Consider the following 19462-nt stretch of genomic DNA (forward strand, 5'->3'; position numbering starts at 1 on the left):
TAGCTATTGTGAACAGTGCTGCAGTAAACATGGAGGTGCACGTGTCCTTGTATATTGGTTCCTGCTGTTCAGGGTAGATACCTAGAAGTGGTATGACTGGGTTGTAAAGGAGGTCAATCTTTAGTTTTCTAAGGACCCTCCAGACTGCTTTCCAAAGACACATCCTACTTTTTGAAGGTTAATTGGTGTTAGGAGTTTTATGAACTTTGCTCCTCTGGCTGGCTTCAAACTGCAGTCCTCAGATCTTAGCCTTCTACCCAGCTAGGATTATAGGCATAAACCACTAGTGCCTGGTTCTTGTTTACATCTTTTTTTTTTTTTTTTTTTTTGGATCCGGTCGTGGCCCCTGAACTCTGGGGTTGGGCGCTGTCCCTTAGCTCTTCAGCTCAATGCTAGCGTTCTACCACTTGAACCACAGCAGTACTTCTGGCTTTTTTCTTTTTGCTTATGTGGTGCTGAGGAATCGAACCCAGGGCCTCATGCATGCAAGGCAAGCGCTCTACCACTGAGCCACCTTCCCAGCCCCTTGTTTACATCTTGGTTGAGAAGAATTGCTTCTTCTGTAATCAGAAAATAAAACAATTGTCACAAAAATTTAAGCAATATATCTATCAGCATATTCCAAATACACACACATATGCATATAGAAAATATACATGATATGTTTCCAATATACCACTTCTCTGATTCTGCTAATAGTTTGAAACATTCTTTCTCAAGACCTTGCAGGATAAAATTTCCTAATAGAAGAGCAGATGCATGTGTGAATGGATGAATGAAGTAAATCAATGTTTTTAAATGATTTAATAATGATGTCTTTCTATTACCACAATGTTTGCTCATTCACATTTAAGAATTATTATTTGGCAATACTATGTTAGATTTCAACACTCTGAAAAAATAATTTATTTGCAAATATTTGATCTGACCTACACAACTAAATGTATTATATTGTAGCATAGATGAAAAATTGATCCCAGGTGATTTGGTGGGAGTTGTAGAGCTATGATTACTAGTCTTTTATGGTGGTGCTTGAATCTCTGTGTGTCACTAATGTTAATCTGGATTTCTGGCACCTTCATGGTTAGGAGTTAAAATGACTTCCTCCAGGGCTCGAGAAGGTAGGGCAACATTGGTAGTAGTGTCTGTGTGTGCAGAGGGGGCTTTTGGTGCTTACTCTTTCTATACCATTGACTTGAAATCCCTTTTTCTGTTATTATTATTATGTGTGGCACTTAAGTGGGAGCCCCCAAAATTTGCCACTTTTCACGAAATATAAAAGAAACCAATTGAAAAACTAAATGCATCTGTGTGCTTGGCTATTCTGTAGGTATGAAGAAGGGAAACACAAAACAGTCAATGATGCCTGCCGTCCTGATGTACTTTGGCCCTAATAGGTCATATAGACTTCAGTATGCTTACATTTTTTTTTCTGCCAGTCCTGGGGTTTGAACGCAGGACCTAGGTGCTGTTCCTGATTTTTTTTTTTTGCTTGAGGCTAGCTGTGACTTGAGTCACAGCTCCACTTCTGGATTTTGCTTTTTTAGTTAATTGGAGACACATCTTAAGAGTCTCATGTACTTTCCTGCCTAGGCTGGTTTCAAACCTCCATCCTCAGATGTTAGCTTCCTGTGTACCTAGGATTACAGGCATGAGCCACTAGTGTAATGTAAGCAATATGCTTACATTTTATATAACAAATTATATTGCAAAAGAATAAAGGAGAATGCTACCAAAGAGCAAAAAGGGTATCATTTAGATTTGTTGGTAGAATAGTTGGGTGAGTGGTAGTAGTCATGATAATCCGTATTGACTTCTCTCCTTGAATTTGAGACTATGTAGATTTCTGAGAGCTTGCATCATTTCCCCCCTTAATCTTTTTATAGGAAGTTAATTGATTTCTTAGCAGAGGCAGATTTTCTTGGTTTAATAAAGCTCTACCTCATTGAGTCACCTCAGAAATTGCATCTGCAGTTGTCTGGCAAATCAATTTTGTGGTATTTTTCTGCTCTGGAAATTAACTGTTAGATGTGTAAGGTTAAGTGAAAAATTTAGGTCTGATTCACTGCTTTTGTAATGAAAGGACAAAAATACTCTGTAGATGGTCAATAATTATTATCTCTTCAAAAAAGAAACCAGTTTTGATTCAGCAGCTACTCTAACTGTGAAGTTTCTTTTTAATGGCTTTTAGTTTGTGGAAATTGAGGTTGGCTTATTGTTGTTTTCTTTAAGGCAGAAATAAAATAACTCTCGTCTACTAACATACATATATGTGAATATGGCAGCTCAAGAGTACAATATTAAAAAGGTTTTAGAGATGAGACTACCAAAATAGAATAGGCAAATAAAGTAGGCAAAGGAAAACAGATCATTTGCATTAAAGAAAGAAAATATTACTTACTTGATTGTAAGACAGAGGAAAATATGTATCAGAAAATCAGGTATTACTCTATTTTCTCTTTCCTAGTTCTATTACCTCATGTTGAAGACAGATTGCATGATATCTTTGGAGACAACATATGGATGACTGTGGTTTTCTTTTTTTTTAAGACTGTCTAGTATTAAGACACTGCAGCTTGTTAGAGAAAATGTGATGTAATAGCTTCTTGCTATTTGTTTATATTTTCTGTTCAATCCTATTCTTTGTAAATGTTAAGTTACTTAATTCTTATGAAATTTCCTAGAGATATATCTTTCTTTGGCAAATAAAGAAACAGATTGTAAATGACTTATACAATGACTAGTGTTTGTTTAGGGAAAAGAAACAACTTTTAAATGTAGGTTCATTTGACCCCAGAGCCTGTGCTCTTTTTCACTGAGATGAAGTGTAGGGTTGGGAAAGAGAAAAACAAATACATGGCTTGGACTTGAGACTGGGTACATGTCAAGATTCTGCCACCAAAAAAAATATGTTATTGGCATCGTTACCCTTAATTTTAAAATAGTTCAAGTGCACTATCTACTAAGAGGAGCATCTCTGTTAAAGTTCAGTGAGTGACAAGTTAAGATATAGAGGGGCCAACAAGATCTGAGAATAAAATGTAGTAGGTTCAACAAAAGCTTTGTTTTTGGCACAATATGGAAGGTATTCAGGCTCTATTTTAGGAGGCAAAGTAGAGAAAAACACTTGAAAATGATTTACAAATTTGTGTGGTTAAATAGAATTGTCATTTTTATTTTATTATTATTATTATTATTGTGAAAATACCATACAGAGGGGTTACAATTACTTGGGCAAGATTGCAAGAAAGACAATAGAGATTTTTTTTCTTGTAGAATACACAGAAACTAGATTGAGACAGCTCTTTGTAGATATCATGAAACTTCTCTTTAGATATAACTAGTCATCTTGTTTTATTCAAGGGGATTGAATGAAGGTAACTTTTACCCATGAACCTGAGAAGTTCAAGCTTATATAATTATGTGTACATATTCGTTGTGATTCCTCCCACCCTCTTTCTCTCCCTCCCTCCATCTCTCTCCCTTGCTCCCTCACTTCCCTTCCTGAACTGGGACTTGAAATCCTGAGGCCTTCCTACTTTCCCATCCTGAGGCTTGTGGCTTTTTTTTACTGGTGCTCTAGCACTTAATCCACCTTTTCACTTCCTGCTTTTTGCTAGTTAATTGGAGACAGGATTTTCTAGTTTGTCTATATGGTCTGGCTGTGAACTCAGAACTCTGGTCTGGTTGTGAGATTCTCAAATCTCAGCCTCCTGAGTAGCTAGGATAATGGGCCTGAGCCATGGGTGCCTGGCTTTTCTCTCTCTTTTCCCCACTTTGGCAGTACTAGGGTTTGAACTTAGGGTCATATGAGTCACACTCCTAGCTTGATCTTCTTTTGCAAAGAAAGTAAGAAATATTTTTCTTATATTTTTAGCTCCTAATGTTTATTTTTGGTTTGCCTCCCCACACTTTTTTGTATAGGTCCAGGGGCTTGAACTCAGGGCTTGGGCATTGTCCCTTTCCTTTTTTGCTCAAGGCTAGTGATCTATCACTTGAGCCACTGCTTTAGTTTTGGCTTTTGGTGGTTAATTTGAGATAAGAATCTCGTGAACTCTCTTTCCTAGGCTGGCTTTGAACCGAGATCCTTAGATCTCAGTCTGTTGAGTAGCTAGGATTACAGGCATTAGCCACTGGTGCCCAACTCCCTTTATTTGCTTTTACTTTGAACTGGAAACTATCCATACCTACTCCTTAGGGGTTTGAAGAACATCAGTCAGGATCATAGTTGTAAGTAGAGTGGATCTATAATATAATCCTAAAGTTACTTTTTCCTATTGCTCTAACTTCTCTTTTTGTTTTCTTCTTGCATTAATGGATAGGAGTTTGATTTGCCTTTCCATGGCAAGGAAGATTAAGGAAATGTGAACACTCTGAAGTAAAGGATAGGGAAACTGAGAGGGAATCATTAGTTTTCTGTCCTTTAATTGTCCATCCTGTACTTTTCTTGTCTGTTTTTCCCGTCCCTAGGTCTGTTAGTGCCTGGCATTGCTATGTTAATTGCTCGGAAAAGAGCACTGAAGATATGTATGATATATTGTCCTATGTATTTCCTTAACAAATAGGAGAGTGGTGAATGTAACTTTGATAAATATATACTAGACACTGTTTTTAAGTTATTTTGTATTTTACGGATGCATATAGAAGTTGAGTTTTTGAAGAGTAACATCTGTAAGATTATTGACTAAGTTTATGCACAGTCAGTTAAGAGGCATAGCTGGGATTTCAACCTAACTCTCTTAGGGCCCCAAACCTTGACTAGTAGCAATGCATCAGTGCTAATAATTCCTTTAGTTAAAAATTTCCTTAGTTGGGCTGGGAAGGTGGCTCAGTGGTAGAGCGCTTGCCTTGCATGCCTGAGGCCCTGGGTTCGATTCCTCAGCACCACATAAGCAAAAAAAAAAGCCGGAAGTGGCGCTGTGGCTCAAGTGGTAGAGCACTAGCCTTGAGCTGAAGAGCTGAGGGACAGTGCCCAGGCCCAGTGTTCAGGCCCCACAACCGGACCCCCCAAAAAAAATTTCCTTAGTTAACAATTATTAGCATGAATTAGAGATTCAAAGAGGACCAAGTTACTGGTTTTACTTACCTTTGAGTTGCTCTTAGTTTAGTCAGAGGAAGTCTTCTGAAGCATTTGTTCAACTAATTATAAGACATTTATGACAGAACTTTTAGCGAAGTATGTGCAAAGTTAGTGAGGCACAGTACTTTTGGTTTTATGGTGAATAACTGAAGACTTTTGAGGGGATGTTTGATATTGAAGTTGAGAGTTCTGATTACTTTGACTAATTCCATCGTTAGTTTTGTGATAGTATAATATTTTGGATATGGACAGTATCAAGAATAATAGAGAGAGTTGGAGGTCTTTGGCTTCCTCAGGCAGTGTTGAATATGTGGTTATGATTGTGGCTGATACATGGCAGAAAGGGGCAATATCTAGCATAAGATTGGGAAGTTCTATTGGCACTACATTTTGATGGATCTTTGAAGGCTAAGGATTTTGGACTTGATTCTAGAAGCCTTGGTGAGACATCAGATATTGTCAGGGAATTGCTAACACCTGATCACAATGGTGTTAGTGTGGAGGCTGGATTAAAAGGGGATGATATTAGTAAGAAGTCTTGATTAGGCGAATGCAGTATAGTCAGCAGATAATATCAGTGTGAAATAAGGCAACAGTGGTAAGGATGGCTAGGACGAAAGGTTTGATTAATTGCAATTCATAGTGAGGAAGAGATGAAAGGAGTTTAAGATTTTGTTTTAACCTATAGCTATTAGTATGGTTTCATTTTTCCTGTTTTTCCCTTTTTTCATGCATTTTTAATTTTTATTGTAAAGTTGAGGTATAGAGGGGTTACAGTTATATAAGTCAGGTAGAGTACATTTCTTTTTGAACATTGTCATCCCTTCCCTTGCTCTTACAGTTTTTTCCTCCCATCCCCACCCACAAGTTGTTTGGTTCATTTTCAACATAATGTGCAGTGAGTACCACTGCTGCATTTGTTCACCCTCCATTTCTATGTCTCCCCCTTACCCTCCCAAAGATAGACGGATGAACGAACAAGACAAAAAGAAAAGAAAACAAAAACAGCAACAAAGAAAAAGCTTTTTGTTTCCATTTCCTGGAGTTCATTTCAATATATATTATTTTATATGATCATATGTACATAGGTATTGCTTCTTTGTGTTTTCCATCTGAGAATTTCCTCCTTTGGTAAGTATAGACCTTTTTTTGAGATAAGGAAGCCAAAGGAAGACCAAATTGGAGCTAAGAGATAACAAATTTGTCTTTTGAAGATGTAGGAAGTTAGCTCAATGGTAGAGCGCTTGCCTTGTATGCATGAGGCCCTGGGTTCGATTCCTCAGCACCACATAAGAAAAAAGAAAAAATAAGCCGGAAGTGGCACTGTGGCTCAAGTGGTAGAGCGCTAGCCTTGAGCTGAAGAGCTAAGGGACAGCGCCCAGGCCCAGAGTTCAGGCCCCATGACCGGACCCCCCCCCAAAAAAAAAAAAGAAAAGAAATTAAAGTTAAGCTGGAACATTTAGTGAACAGATATGTTCAATAAATCCAATGTCCAATAAGCTTTATTTTCAGCTACAAAACCAATAGATTGGAGGTTAAAGGTAATCAGAGGGGCTCAAATCTGAAGTAACATTTCATGAGTCATCAGAAGCGAAGTGATAATTAAATCAGTGGGAAGAGATGATATCATAGAAAGAAAGAATCGAGGGCAAACTGATATATTATCTATATATTAGTATATAGATATCTTGATATATTATCTATCCATATGTCTTTTGATTTTCTTAGGGTAGATTTGAATGAGTGAGCTCATATGGAATGATTAACAACAACTCCAGATATAGAAAGGCCCATTTCCAAGCCTAATGACGGGTTATTTCCTGCTAACAGACTAATCTGATTGTTGAAACAACTTTGTCTTGCTTCATGAGACTCTTTTAAAGCCAAGTAACATTTAAGAGCAATGTGTTATACATAAAAAATGTATATAGTACTTATTAGTACTATATGTATTAGTACTATATGTATTAGTACTTATAAGAAAACAAAGGGTCTAATCATCTTCTCTCGTGTTAGAATCACTTCTACATATTCTATTATGGAGGCCCAACTTCTTGTATCAGAATGAGTGGATGGTGAAAGGACCTTAGTTTTATTGAGTGTCAGGATGTGTGGAACTTTTACTGAGTGGACACATATAGTGAGTAAGTCCTGTGTGTTTTCCAGCCTGTAATATTTATTATTTGTTAACAGGAAGCTAGTAGTATGTCCTAACTATAATATTCCAATCAAGCTTAAATAGAATCGATTCTTGTGTATTGTGAGTGACACAGTGTACCCAATAATAGTTGGCAAACCAATACTAGTACATTTGGAAGACTTATTTTCCTATTAGTACTATAAGTATACATAATATTTGTACCTATGCAAATGAGATATGCAATAAAATTGGTTATATTTTTAGGTCCTAGAATAAAATAGTTTTCTCAGTTCTGTCATTAGGGTAGACATAGTCATGAAGTTATCCCCACTTCCATTTTATAAATGAACTGTCACAACAAAACAAAAATTAGACTTCATTCAATTCAGTTTTTGTAAACAATCTGATTTTACTTACAGCAAGTAAGATTGTAGGATTTGCTTATACTTAACATTGTAAAGGTTCTTATCATGTATGTTGGAATAGATTATGTTGTGTACTAGGAAGAACATAGGCTGTGAAACTTGCTGTGCTGTGAGCTTAAGTCCAGGTATTGTCATTTCTTAGCTGAATAAGCTAGACAAGATACTCTACCTCACAGTTGTTTGTTTTCCTGGTTGTAAAATGAGTAATTATAGCACTGATTTCTCAAATTCCTATGAAGCCTAACTGATACAGCCAAAGTATAATGTCATGTTCAGTATATATAGTTTTGCAGTTTTTCTTCTTCCTCTAGATATGAATTAAGCTAATATTTCTCAAAATATCTTCTGTTAAACACTAATCCTTCAAAATTACCATTTTTTTCTTTCTTAAAAGTGCTCAATAGAACCAGACACTAGTGGCTTATGCTACTCAGGAGGTAGAAATCAGAGGATCAGGGTTTGAAGTCAGCCCAGGCAAGAAAGTCTATGAGACTCTGATCTCCAGTTAACCACAAAAAAGCTGAAAGTAGTTCTGTAACTCAAGTGGTACAGCACTAGCCTTGAACAATAGAGCTGAGACAGTTCCTAGGCCCTGAGTTCAAGCCTCAGGAACCCTCCCCCCCAACATGTGCACACACATATATACACACATGCACACATGTGCGCACTTGCACACACAGGCCCACATGCCTGCATGCATGCACACACCCATACAAAAGTGCTGATTGGTCAGCTGAATTTGTAAAATACTACTGTAGTGTCTCTTGGAGAGCTACAACCACATTCAGTGGTGTTGAAAAGCTAATGCCATGAGCAAGACATTATTTATTGTTGTTCTTTAACTTTTTTTGTGGTACCAGGGCTTGAACTTAAGATCTTGAATTTCTTTGCCTGGCACTTTACCACTTGAGCCATACCTCCAACCCTTTTTTGCTGGTTATTTTGCAGATGGAGTCTCACAGACATTTTTGCCTGGGTTGTTCTCTAACCTAGATTTACCAGATCTCAGCCTCCAGAATAGCTGCAATTATAGGCAGGAGCTTGTTTATAATTGTAAAACCTAATACTTTCCAGATTTATTTTTGTCAGTATGCCTTTTTTGGGAGGAACACCTACTAACAACTTATGTTATTGATACAATACTTTGAAAAAAAGTGAATTTAGACTCAGAGACAGGTATTATTCAGTATCTAAGTGTTTGGCTTCATTAACAGAGCTATCATTATCTTCAGGATCAAAAGATTGACAATTTGTTACAAATTGTTACAATAGCTGATGGACAGAATTAGTTTGGGAGAATGTTGAATTTATGGTTGAACCATTTGTAGCTATGTGGCCCTAATGACTAATCATTACATGGGTACTTCTCAAGAGTCCTCACAAAATTTCTTGTAAAATCAGTGCAAAAATATTTGTGAAAACAGTATGAAAAATTAAAAACACTGTATATTGAAGATGCTATTCATTTTGCACAGTGAAAAGAATTCTAGAAGCTATAAATGTAGACCTGTACTCTCTGGAGAATGAGCTATGCTTTTCCTTTTCTCACTGAACAAACTAAGGCCTCATTGGCTACCTGCCTGAAAACATTTTCAACTCTTGGGTTTCTTAACAATTAAAATGATCCCCAGGTGAATGCGCTTGAATGTCAGTAGCCTCTTCTTTTGTCAGTGTTCTTGGACTTGCTTATAGAAACTATTTTGCAATACAATATGTACTATCACATCATGCAGCTATGCCTGCTGCTGGATATCCAGTAATGAATTATAATTATGATGTACAACAGAAAAGAATATTGTTAGGATTCAATTAATAGGCTTTACTTACTCTTAGCCTTCTCATACAGTTTAAATTTCTTTGTACTTACATTTTTCTTTTCTGGTAGGATTCATTAGGTAATATGTTGCCTTAACATCAAACACTATGCAAATAATGAGAAACATCTTGAGTTACTGTTTCAGTACTATTTTTCTCTTTTATAGATTGCTATTAATGGAGACGGTTGTGTAACTCATTTTCTTACTGTGTCTGGAGAAGCTTAGGTGGTACAGAGTGAGTAGCTATAGGAAACAAGAAAGATTAAAGTCATTTTTTTTTTTTTTACAGTTTTAAGGTCAGCGTTGCACATAATTGGAAAACTACACCATAGTATTGTAATTACTCACTTTTATCTGTCTCCCTTTTTTGGGCCTGTATGGGGCAGAGGTAGGGAGGTAGGAGGGCAGGAGGTGGGTTTGAACTCAGGGCCTTGTTTTGCTTTTTCATTCAAGGCTGGCATTCTACCACTTGAGCCATGTTCCACTTCCATGTTGGTAAATAGAAAATTAGTGTCTCATAGACTTTTCTGCCTGGACTGGCTTTGAAATGCAATTCTCAGATCTCAGTCTCCTGAGTAGCTAGGATTATACGTGTGAGACACCAGTGCTTGGCTTAACTTTTTCTGTTTTTAAAAATAAAAATGCTAGCCGGGCGTGGGTGGCTCACGCCTGTAATCCTAGCTACTCAGGAGGCTGAGATCTGAGGATCATGGTTCAAAGCCAGCCCGGGCAGGAGGCAGGAGAGACCGTGAGACTTCTATCTCCAATAAACCACCAGAAAACTAGAAGTGGTGCTGTAGCTCAAGTGGTAGAGCGCTCCCCTTGAGCTGAAGAGCTTCGGGACAGCGCCCAGGCCCAGAGTTCAAGCCCCACGACTGACAAAAATAATAATAATAATAAAAAATGCTCCATTTTTGATTTTTGAGGTAGAGCTGAAATGTGTTACTTCTTCATCACAAAACATTAAATACTTAAATACTATGTATACTTATTTTGTAGTTCCACAGAGACTTTTAAAGTAGTCTTTTTAATCACATAAAGTAATATTCCTGGCAATAGCGGTAAAACTTCGTTCATCACAAAATGTATCTTTTTTTTCTTGATGTACAGAGGCAGTTGTGACTCAAAATTGGCAGAAAATGTGCCATGCCCTTTTGATGTTTTTCTCATTCAGGAAGTTCTCACTTTTTTTCTTAAAATAAATCATGTCTCTAAAGTTTTAAATCTAAACCCCAAAATTTTACTGCTTCCTATAGAAACAGTTTTAACTAAAGATAGTGGAAATAGTATTTTATAAATTGAATTTAAATGTCAGAATTCTAAAGCTATACCTTTAAAGATAAATTTGAGAAAACATTTTGTGACTTTAATTTTTTTTACTACAATATTGATCCAGAGAGCAAATTATGATGTCATATTGATTATTTTCTTTTCCTTTTTGTTATATTGATTTGGATAAAGTCTTTGTGTTTCGGTTATATTACAAACTATATTTAAAAGTATATACATATTAAAACAAATTTAGTCAAAATATATACTGGATTTATACTAAGTTTATTAATAATTGTGTTATCCTTTTTGTTAGAAAGACATTAATGAAAACCACGTTTCACCTTTTACATAGATAATTTGATGAGATCACCAGATGCTGACGTTAAGACCACATCAACAGGAAAAGTTGAAAATAGGAGCTGCATGGAAAAATACTAGAACCAATTAGCACTGTCAAAAACCATATGACTACATATAGGCGAGAAAAATAGATTTTGACCATGGACTGACCTCAAGTCACTTAATAATAGAAAGAAACAGCAAGATTGCTCTTCCTGAATTTCATAGCCTTTTGGTAATTGCTGAAAGTACCTTGAAAATTGACACATTGAGATCAGTGCTTAAAAACTCCTGTTTGATTACTTTTGTTGTTCTAATATTTTATTATGACAATTTACCATCCACAGAAAGGTTGAAAAATTGTACTGTGAGTATCTACATGCTTACTACATAGATGCTGCAATCAACATTTTGGTATAGTTCCTATATCATACCTGTTTTCTTTTATATGTCACCTCATCTTATTTTGTGTATTCCAGAGAACAGTATACAAATCAGTAATTTCAATCGTTCAGGACTTAAGCATACACCTCACTGATTAGTTTAAAATTTGTTTGTGGGATTTTTAAGATAGTTTATATATAATGCAAAGTACAGAGTTTAAGTGTACTATCAAATTATTTAACAAGCATATACTTTTGTATAATTAAAAACTTTATCAACACGAAGAATAATTACTATTATTTCAGAGAGCTGCTCTATGCCCCTTCACAGTCAAACCTTGACCCCACTTCCAATCTCAGAGGAAACAGCTCTGGTGATAGTTTTCATAGAAAGTTACTATAATTTCATAAAAATGGAATTATACTGTATGTATTCTTTGTGGCTAATGTTTTCATGCAACTTAACAATTCTGAAACTGATCTATGTTGTTGTTTGTTATCAGTTCATTTCTTTATATTGGTGAATAGTTTCTACCACAGCTTATTTATGATTCTCCTACAAATGAATACTCAGATTATTATCACTATGGGGCCAATCATGAATAAAGTCACTTTGGAAAGACTTGTGTAAGGGGGCTGGGTAGGTGACTCAGTGGTAGAGTGCTTGCCTTGCATGCCTGAGGCCCTGGGTTCAACCTCAGCACCATATAAGCAAAAAGCAAAAAGCCGGAAGTGGCGCTGTGGCTCAAGTGGTAGAACACTAGCCTTGAGCTGAAGAGCTGAGGGACACACCCAGCCCCAGAGTTCAGGCCCCATGACTGGACCCCCCACCCCAAAAAAAAGACTTGTGTAAGGTTTTTGTGGACATAGGCTTTCCACATATGTAATTGTCTTGGAATAGGATTACTAGATCATGGGGTGATATTGTAAGGAACTGATAGATAGTTTTAAAAAGTATACTATTTTACCTTCCCCCCAAGTATCCCGGCTGTCCTACCACTGTCCAATATTGTCTATCATCAGTCTTCTTAACTTCTCTTGTGGATGTGTGAATGTGCACTAGATCTCATTATGCTCCAATTTTTCCTTCCATTCCTTTCCTTTTCCTGTTCCCCATCCCCTTTTCCTTTCTGCCTTTTATCTTTCCTTCTCCTTTCCCTTCATATTCCCTCTTTTTTCTCATATTAATGTGCACTTTTTTTGTTAGTCATGGGGCTTGAACTCTTGGGCCTCGGCACTGTCCCTCAGCTCTTCAGCTCAAGGTAAGTGCTCTATCACTTGAGTCACAGTGCCATTTCTGGTTTTCTGGTGGTTTTATTGGAGATCAGAGTCTCACAGACTTTCCTGCCCGAGTTGGCTTTGAACCATGATTCTCAGATCTCAGCCTCCTGAGTAGCTAGGATTACAGGTGAGAGCCACCCATGCTGGGCTATTAATGTGCACTTCTGAGATCTGATTGCCACTTTCTTTGTGAAGCATCTGTTGAAACCCTTGGCCCTTTTTTCAAATTGAATATTTGTTTTATTGAGTTGAAAACCTTTATATATCCTGGATATGAATTTTGTCAGATAAGTCTTTAAAATATTTTCTTCCAGCTTATGACTGAATCATTCATTTAGAAATGATACATTTTGGGGCTGGGAAGGTGGCTCAGTGGTAGAGTGCTTGCCTAGCTTGCATGAGGCCTTGGATTCGATTCCTCAGCACCACATAAGCAGAAAAAGCCAGAAGTGGTCTTGTTGCTCAAGTGGTAGAGTGCTAGCCTTGAGCTGGGAAGCTGAGAGACAGTGCCCAGGCTCAGAGTTCAGGCCTCACTGGCAAAAAAAGGAAAAAACAAATGATACATTTTGTGGAGAACTTTTTCATTGCCATGAAGTCGTATAAGGTTAGTTTTACTACTTTTTATATCCTGAGAAATCTTTGTCTACTACAAGTGTTGTTTTTTTTTGGTGTGAATATATTATTCAAAACTTTATTTTATCTTGGCACTATTACCCATTAGTTAGCTAGTGCTAGTGTTTAAAGAAGAGGAGTCATACTGTGATACACAGAACAGCAGGTTGAAACAAGAGAGATAGAGCAGTAAATATAGCAGCAGTGTAAAGACCCTCACAGAGGATTATATCAGGAACAATAGTAAAACACCATCCTTTTCTTTCATCATATGAATCCAAAGGACTAAGAATAGGAGACTTCTAAAGTTCATAACATAGTCATACATTGCATTGATCTAGCTTTACCCATATTGACTGAATTATCTGGAATATAAACACAGAATTTAACTTGCAGTTAGGATATCAAGAGACATGGTGTTTTGAAGTAATGCCTATCTTGTCATCTTTACCTCAAAATTTAGTACAGAGCACTTAACACATACCACTTATTCTTTTATAGCCTGGAAAGTAGAAGAAACAGACTTGAACAAAACATTAACAATGTAAGGGAAGACTACCTTTACTAACATTCATCTCTATTTTATCCTCTTCTCTATACTTACCATGCATCCTTTCTACTGTCATGATCTCTTACACAGAGATTCCAGCTTATGGGTTTTTCAACTCCATTATTTCAAAGGCTAGCCATCTAGAGTCGCTTGAATAGCTGATATTTAAAGGTAACTGGAAATTTTGGACAACATATAGACTTACATTACCTCTGAGAAAGCTATCTGATAGAATCAAAGTAGTGTGTTATTAGACCTACTTTTTACAAGTGCTTGTTTTGACCCTTCTGTTTGTTAGCACAAGACAGGGATTAAACTATACAGTAAAATATTCTTTAGACCTGTGTCAATGATTGATTGAGAAGAAATGCATTGGTATTTTTTTTGGGGGGGGGGTCCAGTCGTGGGTCCTAACTCTGGGCCTGGGCACTGTCCCTCAGCTCTTCAGCTCAAGGCTAACACCACTTGAGCCACAGCACCACTTCTGTCTTTTTTTTTCTGCTTATGTGGTGCTGAGGAATCGAACCCAGGGCCTCTAGCATGCAAGGCAAGCTTTCTACCACTGAGCCACCTTCCCAGCCCATGTATTGGAATTTTGAGACCATGTTTAATATCATTATGAGAGAATTTTGGGCATAATATTAAAAATTTATTTTTTTATCTAATGATCAAGTGAGCTTTTATAGATTTTTATTCCATTAGGGAAAGATACACAGGAAGAAATATGAATATGGAAACAAAGCCAGGAAGTTGTCCCAGCCAGAACCAAATGCATTTTGTAGATGGGATTGAGTATATGTTGCAGTTCATCATACAATCACCTAAGTGTGAATAGCATTATAATTCTTTATAGGAATTGAGAAGAAGCTTAATTCATCTAAACTCCAGTACCAGTTCAAGCAACCATGACTGTTTCCATACATGTAGGAACAGGTGAATTCATATCCTGAGTCATTATCCAGTTCTGTGATCTGAGGGTTTGTCAGTCATGATTAAAGTTGAAAATACTCATTTTTTCTAACTCAGCAGTTTTTTATGTAAACCATTCATTGACACATAGGACTGTGTTCCAAGGAATGTTGCTCAGAAGTTCCTAGATGAGTTCATAAAAGTAATATTAGTACCCAAAAGTAACCTGGATTACTAAGCTGTGATACATTCACACAGGAGAAGTATAGGTATTTATTCCTTCTCCCTCTCTCCCTCCCTCCTTCCCTCCTTCCTTCCCTCCCCTCCTCCCTCTCTCCCTCCTTCCCTTCTTTTCTTTCTCTTTCTCTCTTTCCTTCTCTTTCCTTCCTTCCTTCCTTCCTTCCTTCCTTCCTTCCTTCCTTCCTTCCTTCTTTCCTTCCTTCCTTCCTTCCTTCCTTCCTTCCTTCCTTCCTTCCTTCCTTCCTTCCTTCCTTTCTTTTTCTTTCTCTCTTTCTGTCCCTCTCCCTCTCCCTCTCCCTCTCCCCCCCCTCTCTCTCTGTCTCTCTCTCTCTCTTTCTTTCTTTTCCTTTTTTTTTTTTTTTGCTTTGGTTTCCATTTTTACAGGGGCAGAATCAGTAGACAACTGTCCAGATCTTCTTTTGACCTCTTCATTGTCCCTTCATTGTAGCTGACCTTATTTTTTGGGCATTATGGTGGGGCCAACGTGGGAGTAGGCTGGAGAAGGAGGGACACCAGTGCTTGCCAGCATGGATACCCTCCCCAGAGTTGTATTATTAGGCTGCTACTGCTCCTTAGTGAATTGCTCATGAAAGGATTGTAGCCCACTTGACCCTCCCACTCCACTTCCAATACTGATTGGCTGAGGGACCAACCCTGTTAGCATGGCCTCAGCCCATTCCCCCAATAGGTAGAGTGGACAATCACTCAACCTTGACCCTCAACTCTGTGCCTGTGCCTGCTCCACTAGAGGTCTCAGAACCCGGTGGAGAGGGTATGGGCTCCAAAACAGCCAGGCCTCCGCTGCACCATAGTTTGAGGAATACCATCATGTTCATGTCCATGTTTGTCTGTCTGTCTGTCCTAGGGCTTGAACTCAGCCTGCTGTCTTCTGAGGCTTTTCCCCCCTCAAGTCTAGTTCTTCTCTTCTACTTGATCCAAGGCTCCACTTTCATGCTTTTTATGGTGCTTAATTGGAGATAAGAGTCTTGCAGACTTTCCTGCCCCTGCTCTGGCTACTTCAACCCACAATCCTCAGCTCTCAGCTTCCTGAGTAACTAGAATTACAGGCGCTATCCACTGGCACCCAGCCAGCCCATCATTGTTTCCTAGTAAGGTTGTCAGTTACGTGGAGGCTTAGTTTACCAAAATTAACCTAGCACTTCATAGCTGACTTATGTACCTTAAAAATATGCCATCCATTCACAATATATAGTTATCTAGCTATAGTTTTATATGTGTAATGTTATATTTGTATAGTGGTATGTCTACATGAATCAATATTTCTCAACCATAGAAAGGAACAAAGTACTGATATATGCTACAATGTGGATGAATGGTAAAAACATTAGATTTAGTGAAAGATGCTAGACACAAGTTTACATATTGTATGTCTTTTTTAGTAGGAATTGTGTAGAATGAATGAACCTATAGAGAAAGAATGCATGTCATCTCTGGCTGCCAAAGGCTAGAGGGAGGAAGGCATGGGAGGGAGCTGCTTAAAGGGTATAGGATTTCCTTTCAGGGTGAAGAATGTATTTTGAAACTAGAAAGTGATGTTTGTATATCATGACTGTATTAAAACCACTGAGATTGTTTAAAAAAAATCACACCCAAGAATTAGGAAAATCAGTAGTCAGTGCAGGATTTCTAATTGCCAAAAGTCTCCAAGTAAGTCTATTGTCTACAAAGTTTACCTGATCTTAGAGTTAGGAGACCTCTGTGTTATTCAGAACAGAAGTGATCTTCACATGACTGTAGAATGAAGAATAATCACAAACGGGTATCTTTATGAATTCTGTTCCTCTTCTCTTTAGGACAACTTGATGTGAATAGCTATTCCCTCTTCTAGAATGCAAATTTATGTAGAACAGCCAATTTGTTAGTGTGTGAGAGAAAGAAAGAGAGCAGAGAGTAGAAAGGAGAGAGTGAAGGGAGAGGATTGCAGAAGGAAGAAGAGGGGAGAATTGAATAGAAAATAAAGGAATGAGTATTTGGGTATATAGATAAGTGACATAGCTGTGGTAGAGCTGTAACTGCTTAGAGAACAATGACTAGTTTCTTTATGGCTTTTTTGAAATCAACCAAGGCTCTCTTCTTAACCATTTTTGTCAATCCAGGATTCATGCTCATTCATGTTACCTGCTCAGTTTCTACTGTAAGGCTGTTTACAAGGAAGAGAGCTCTGAGGAGGCCAAAGATACTTTTTAACTCCTTGTACAATGAAAAGTTTCCTTTGGGATGTGAGATATGTGTATATGCTTACATGCATGTGCATGCATGTGTGCAAGCTCTTGTGCATATACGTTCATGTGTGCGACCATATGTGCATGCACAATGGTAAAAGGGCTTAAATTTAGGGCCTCATACTTGTTCAGCTCATGGCTAGTGGTGTACTACTTGAGGTGTACTATGCCTATAGTCTGGCTTTCTTTGCTGGTCCTGGAACTTGAACTCAGGGCCTGGGTGGCTGTCCCTGAGCTTTTACTTCAAAGGTGAACCACTCTACCATTTAGCCACAGCTCCATTTTCGGCATTTTGATGGTTAATTGGAGATAAGAGTCTCAAGGACTTCCTGCTCAGACTGGCTTCAAACCTTGATCCTCAGATCTCAGTCTCTTGTGTAGATAAAATTACAGCCATGGGCCACCAGCACCTGGTTCAGTATGTTTTTTGCTGGTTAATTGGAGAGGAGTCTCCCAGTGGTTTTTTTTTTGTTGTTGTTGTTGTTGTTCGTTTTTTATTTTTTTTAATTTTAATTTTAATTTTTGGCCAGCTTTGAACATTCATCCTCAGGTCTCAGCATCCTGAGATTCTAAGATGACTGGTATGTCCAGTGATGACCTGGTGAGAGTACTAATTTTCTTTCAGCTTTTTATATCAGCATTCCATTTATGTGTTCTTTTGAACTTTTGAAGCAGCAATATTAGAAGATATAATGAGTTAAGGGTCGAGGGTGCTTTGATGAAGATTGATGCTTATATTTTTACATCCTTTTCATTTTTTATTGTTACAGAAGAAGCTACTATGGAGGAAACTGGGCTAGTTTTAGCTTTTCAGGACTGCTTTCCTGGCTAAAAGAATATCAGGTAAGTTCTTATCTGATCCCTGTCTTCTAATTTACTAGATTTTATTTTGTGTCACATAACCTGCATTGAAGAAATATTAATCTTCCTCTGTAATACAAGATTGATAATATATTTTATTCAGTTATTTGTGGAAAATATGCACAGTTGCCTTGTCAGCTATTTTTGATGTTATGATAGTACAGAGTATATTAAAACATAAATAGCTATATTTGGTGTAAACTAAGTCATAGATACTTGATACCACTTCATGATTACACTGTAAGAATGCCCAAATGTAAACAAAATTCCAAGTTAAGCAAAATTCCAAGCTAAGAGTGTGGTTTAACCAGAAAGACAAGCGAGTGTAAGGCCTTGAATTAAAACCCCAGTACTATCACCAAAACTGGCCCTTAACAGTTGAAAGAGATATAAACTGTATCTTGGTACTTTTGAAAATCCACTGTATTCAAATATTGCTATATTATGTAATTTTCTTTATAAAATGTCATTAGGAATTGCTGAAAATTTTAAAGGACCTCTTTTAATATGCATACTTCATTATTTCTTGTTATTGTCTTTCCAAATAGAAAATGTTCAGCATTTGCTTATTATAAAATTCTTAGTTATGGGCTGGGAAGGTGGCTCAGTGGTAGAGTGCTCGCCTTGCATACATGAGGCCCTGGGTTCGATTCCTTAGCACCACATAAGCAGAAAAAGCTAGAAGTAGCACTGTGGCTCAAGTAGTAGAGTGCTAGCCTTGAGCTGAAGAGCTGAGGGACAGCACCCTTCAGGCCTCATGACTGGCAAAAAAAGAGAAAAAATCATTAGTTATATTGTGCTGAGTACTTTTCAAAAATGGTTTTATTCTGGATGCTGGTGGCTCATGCCTGTAATCCTAGCTCTTCAGGAAATTGATATCTGAGGATCAAGATTAGAAGCTTGCTTGTGTAGGAAAGTCTGGGAGACTCTTATCTCTAGTAAAGCATCGAAAAACCAGAAGTGAAGCTATGGTCAGGGACAGTGCACAGGCCCTGAATTTGGCACACACACAAAAGTTTTATACACTATCACAATTAAATATGATCCAGAAGTAGATAGAATCTAGGATCCTGCACTTTTCATAAAAATTCACAATGTAGAAAAAAATGTGTGCACTAATTTTATTTTTTTTGGTTGGTCATGGGGCTTGAACTCAGGGTCTGCGTGCTGTCTCCGAGCTCTTTTGCTCAAGGCTAGCACTTTACCACTTTTAGCCACAACTCCACTTCCTGTTTTCTGATGGTTAATTGGAGATAATAGTTTCACAGAGTTTCCTGCTCGGTCTGGCTTTGAACTGTAATCATCACATC

The 19462-nt window shown here is 37.6% G+C and overlaps 1 protein-coding gene across 1 annotated transcript in view; it reads left to right on the forward strand.

Moving 5' to 3' along the window:
- Chm (CHM Rab escort protein) overlaps positions 1-19462 on the forward strand; it is a 190803-nt gene that overhangs the window by 51001 nt on the left and 120340 nt on the right. Inside the window, exon 3 of the mRNA XM_070040109.1 lies at positions 18062-18134. Within this exon, the coding sequence (XP_069896210.1) occupies positions 18062-18134 (73 nt within the window). The remainder of the gene's footprint in view (positions 1-18061; positions 18135-19462) is intronic.

Source organism: Dipodomys merriami, unplaced genomic scaffold (genome assembly GCF_024711535.1).
Source record: "Dipodomys merriami isolate MVZ:Mamm:240054 unplaced genomic scaffold, mDipMer1.0.p SCAF_3, whole genome shotgun sequence".
NCBI classification, from domain to species: Eukaryota; Metazoa; Chordata; class Mammalia; order Rodentia; family Heteromyidae; genus Dipodomys; species Dipodomys merriami.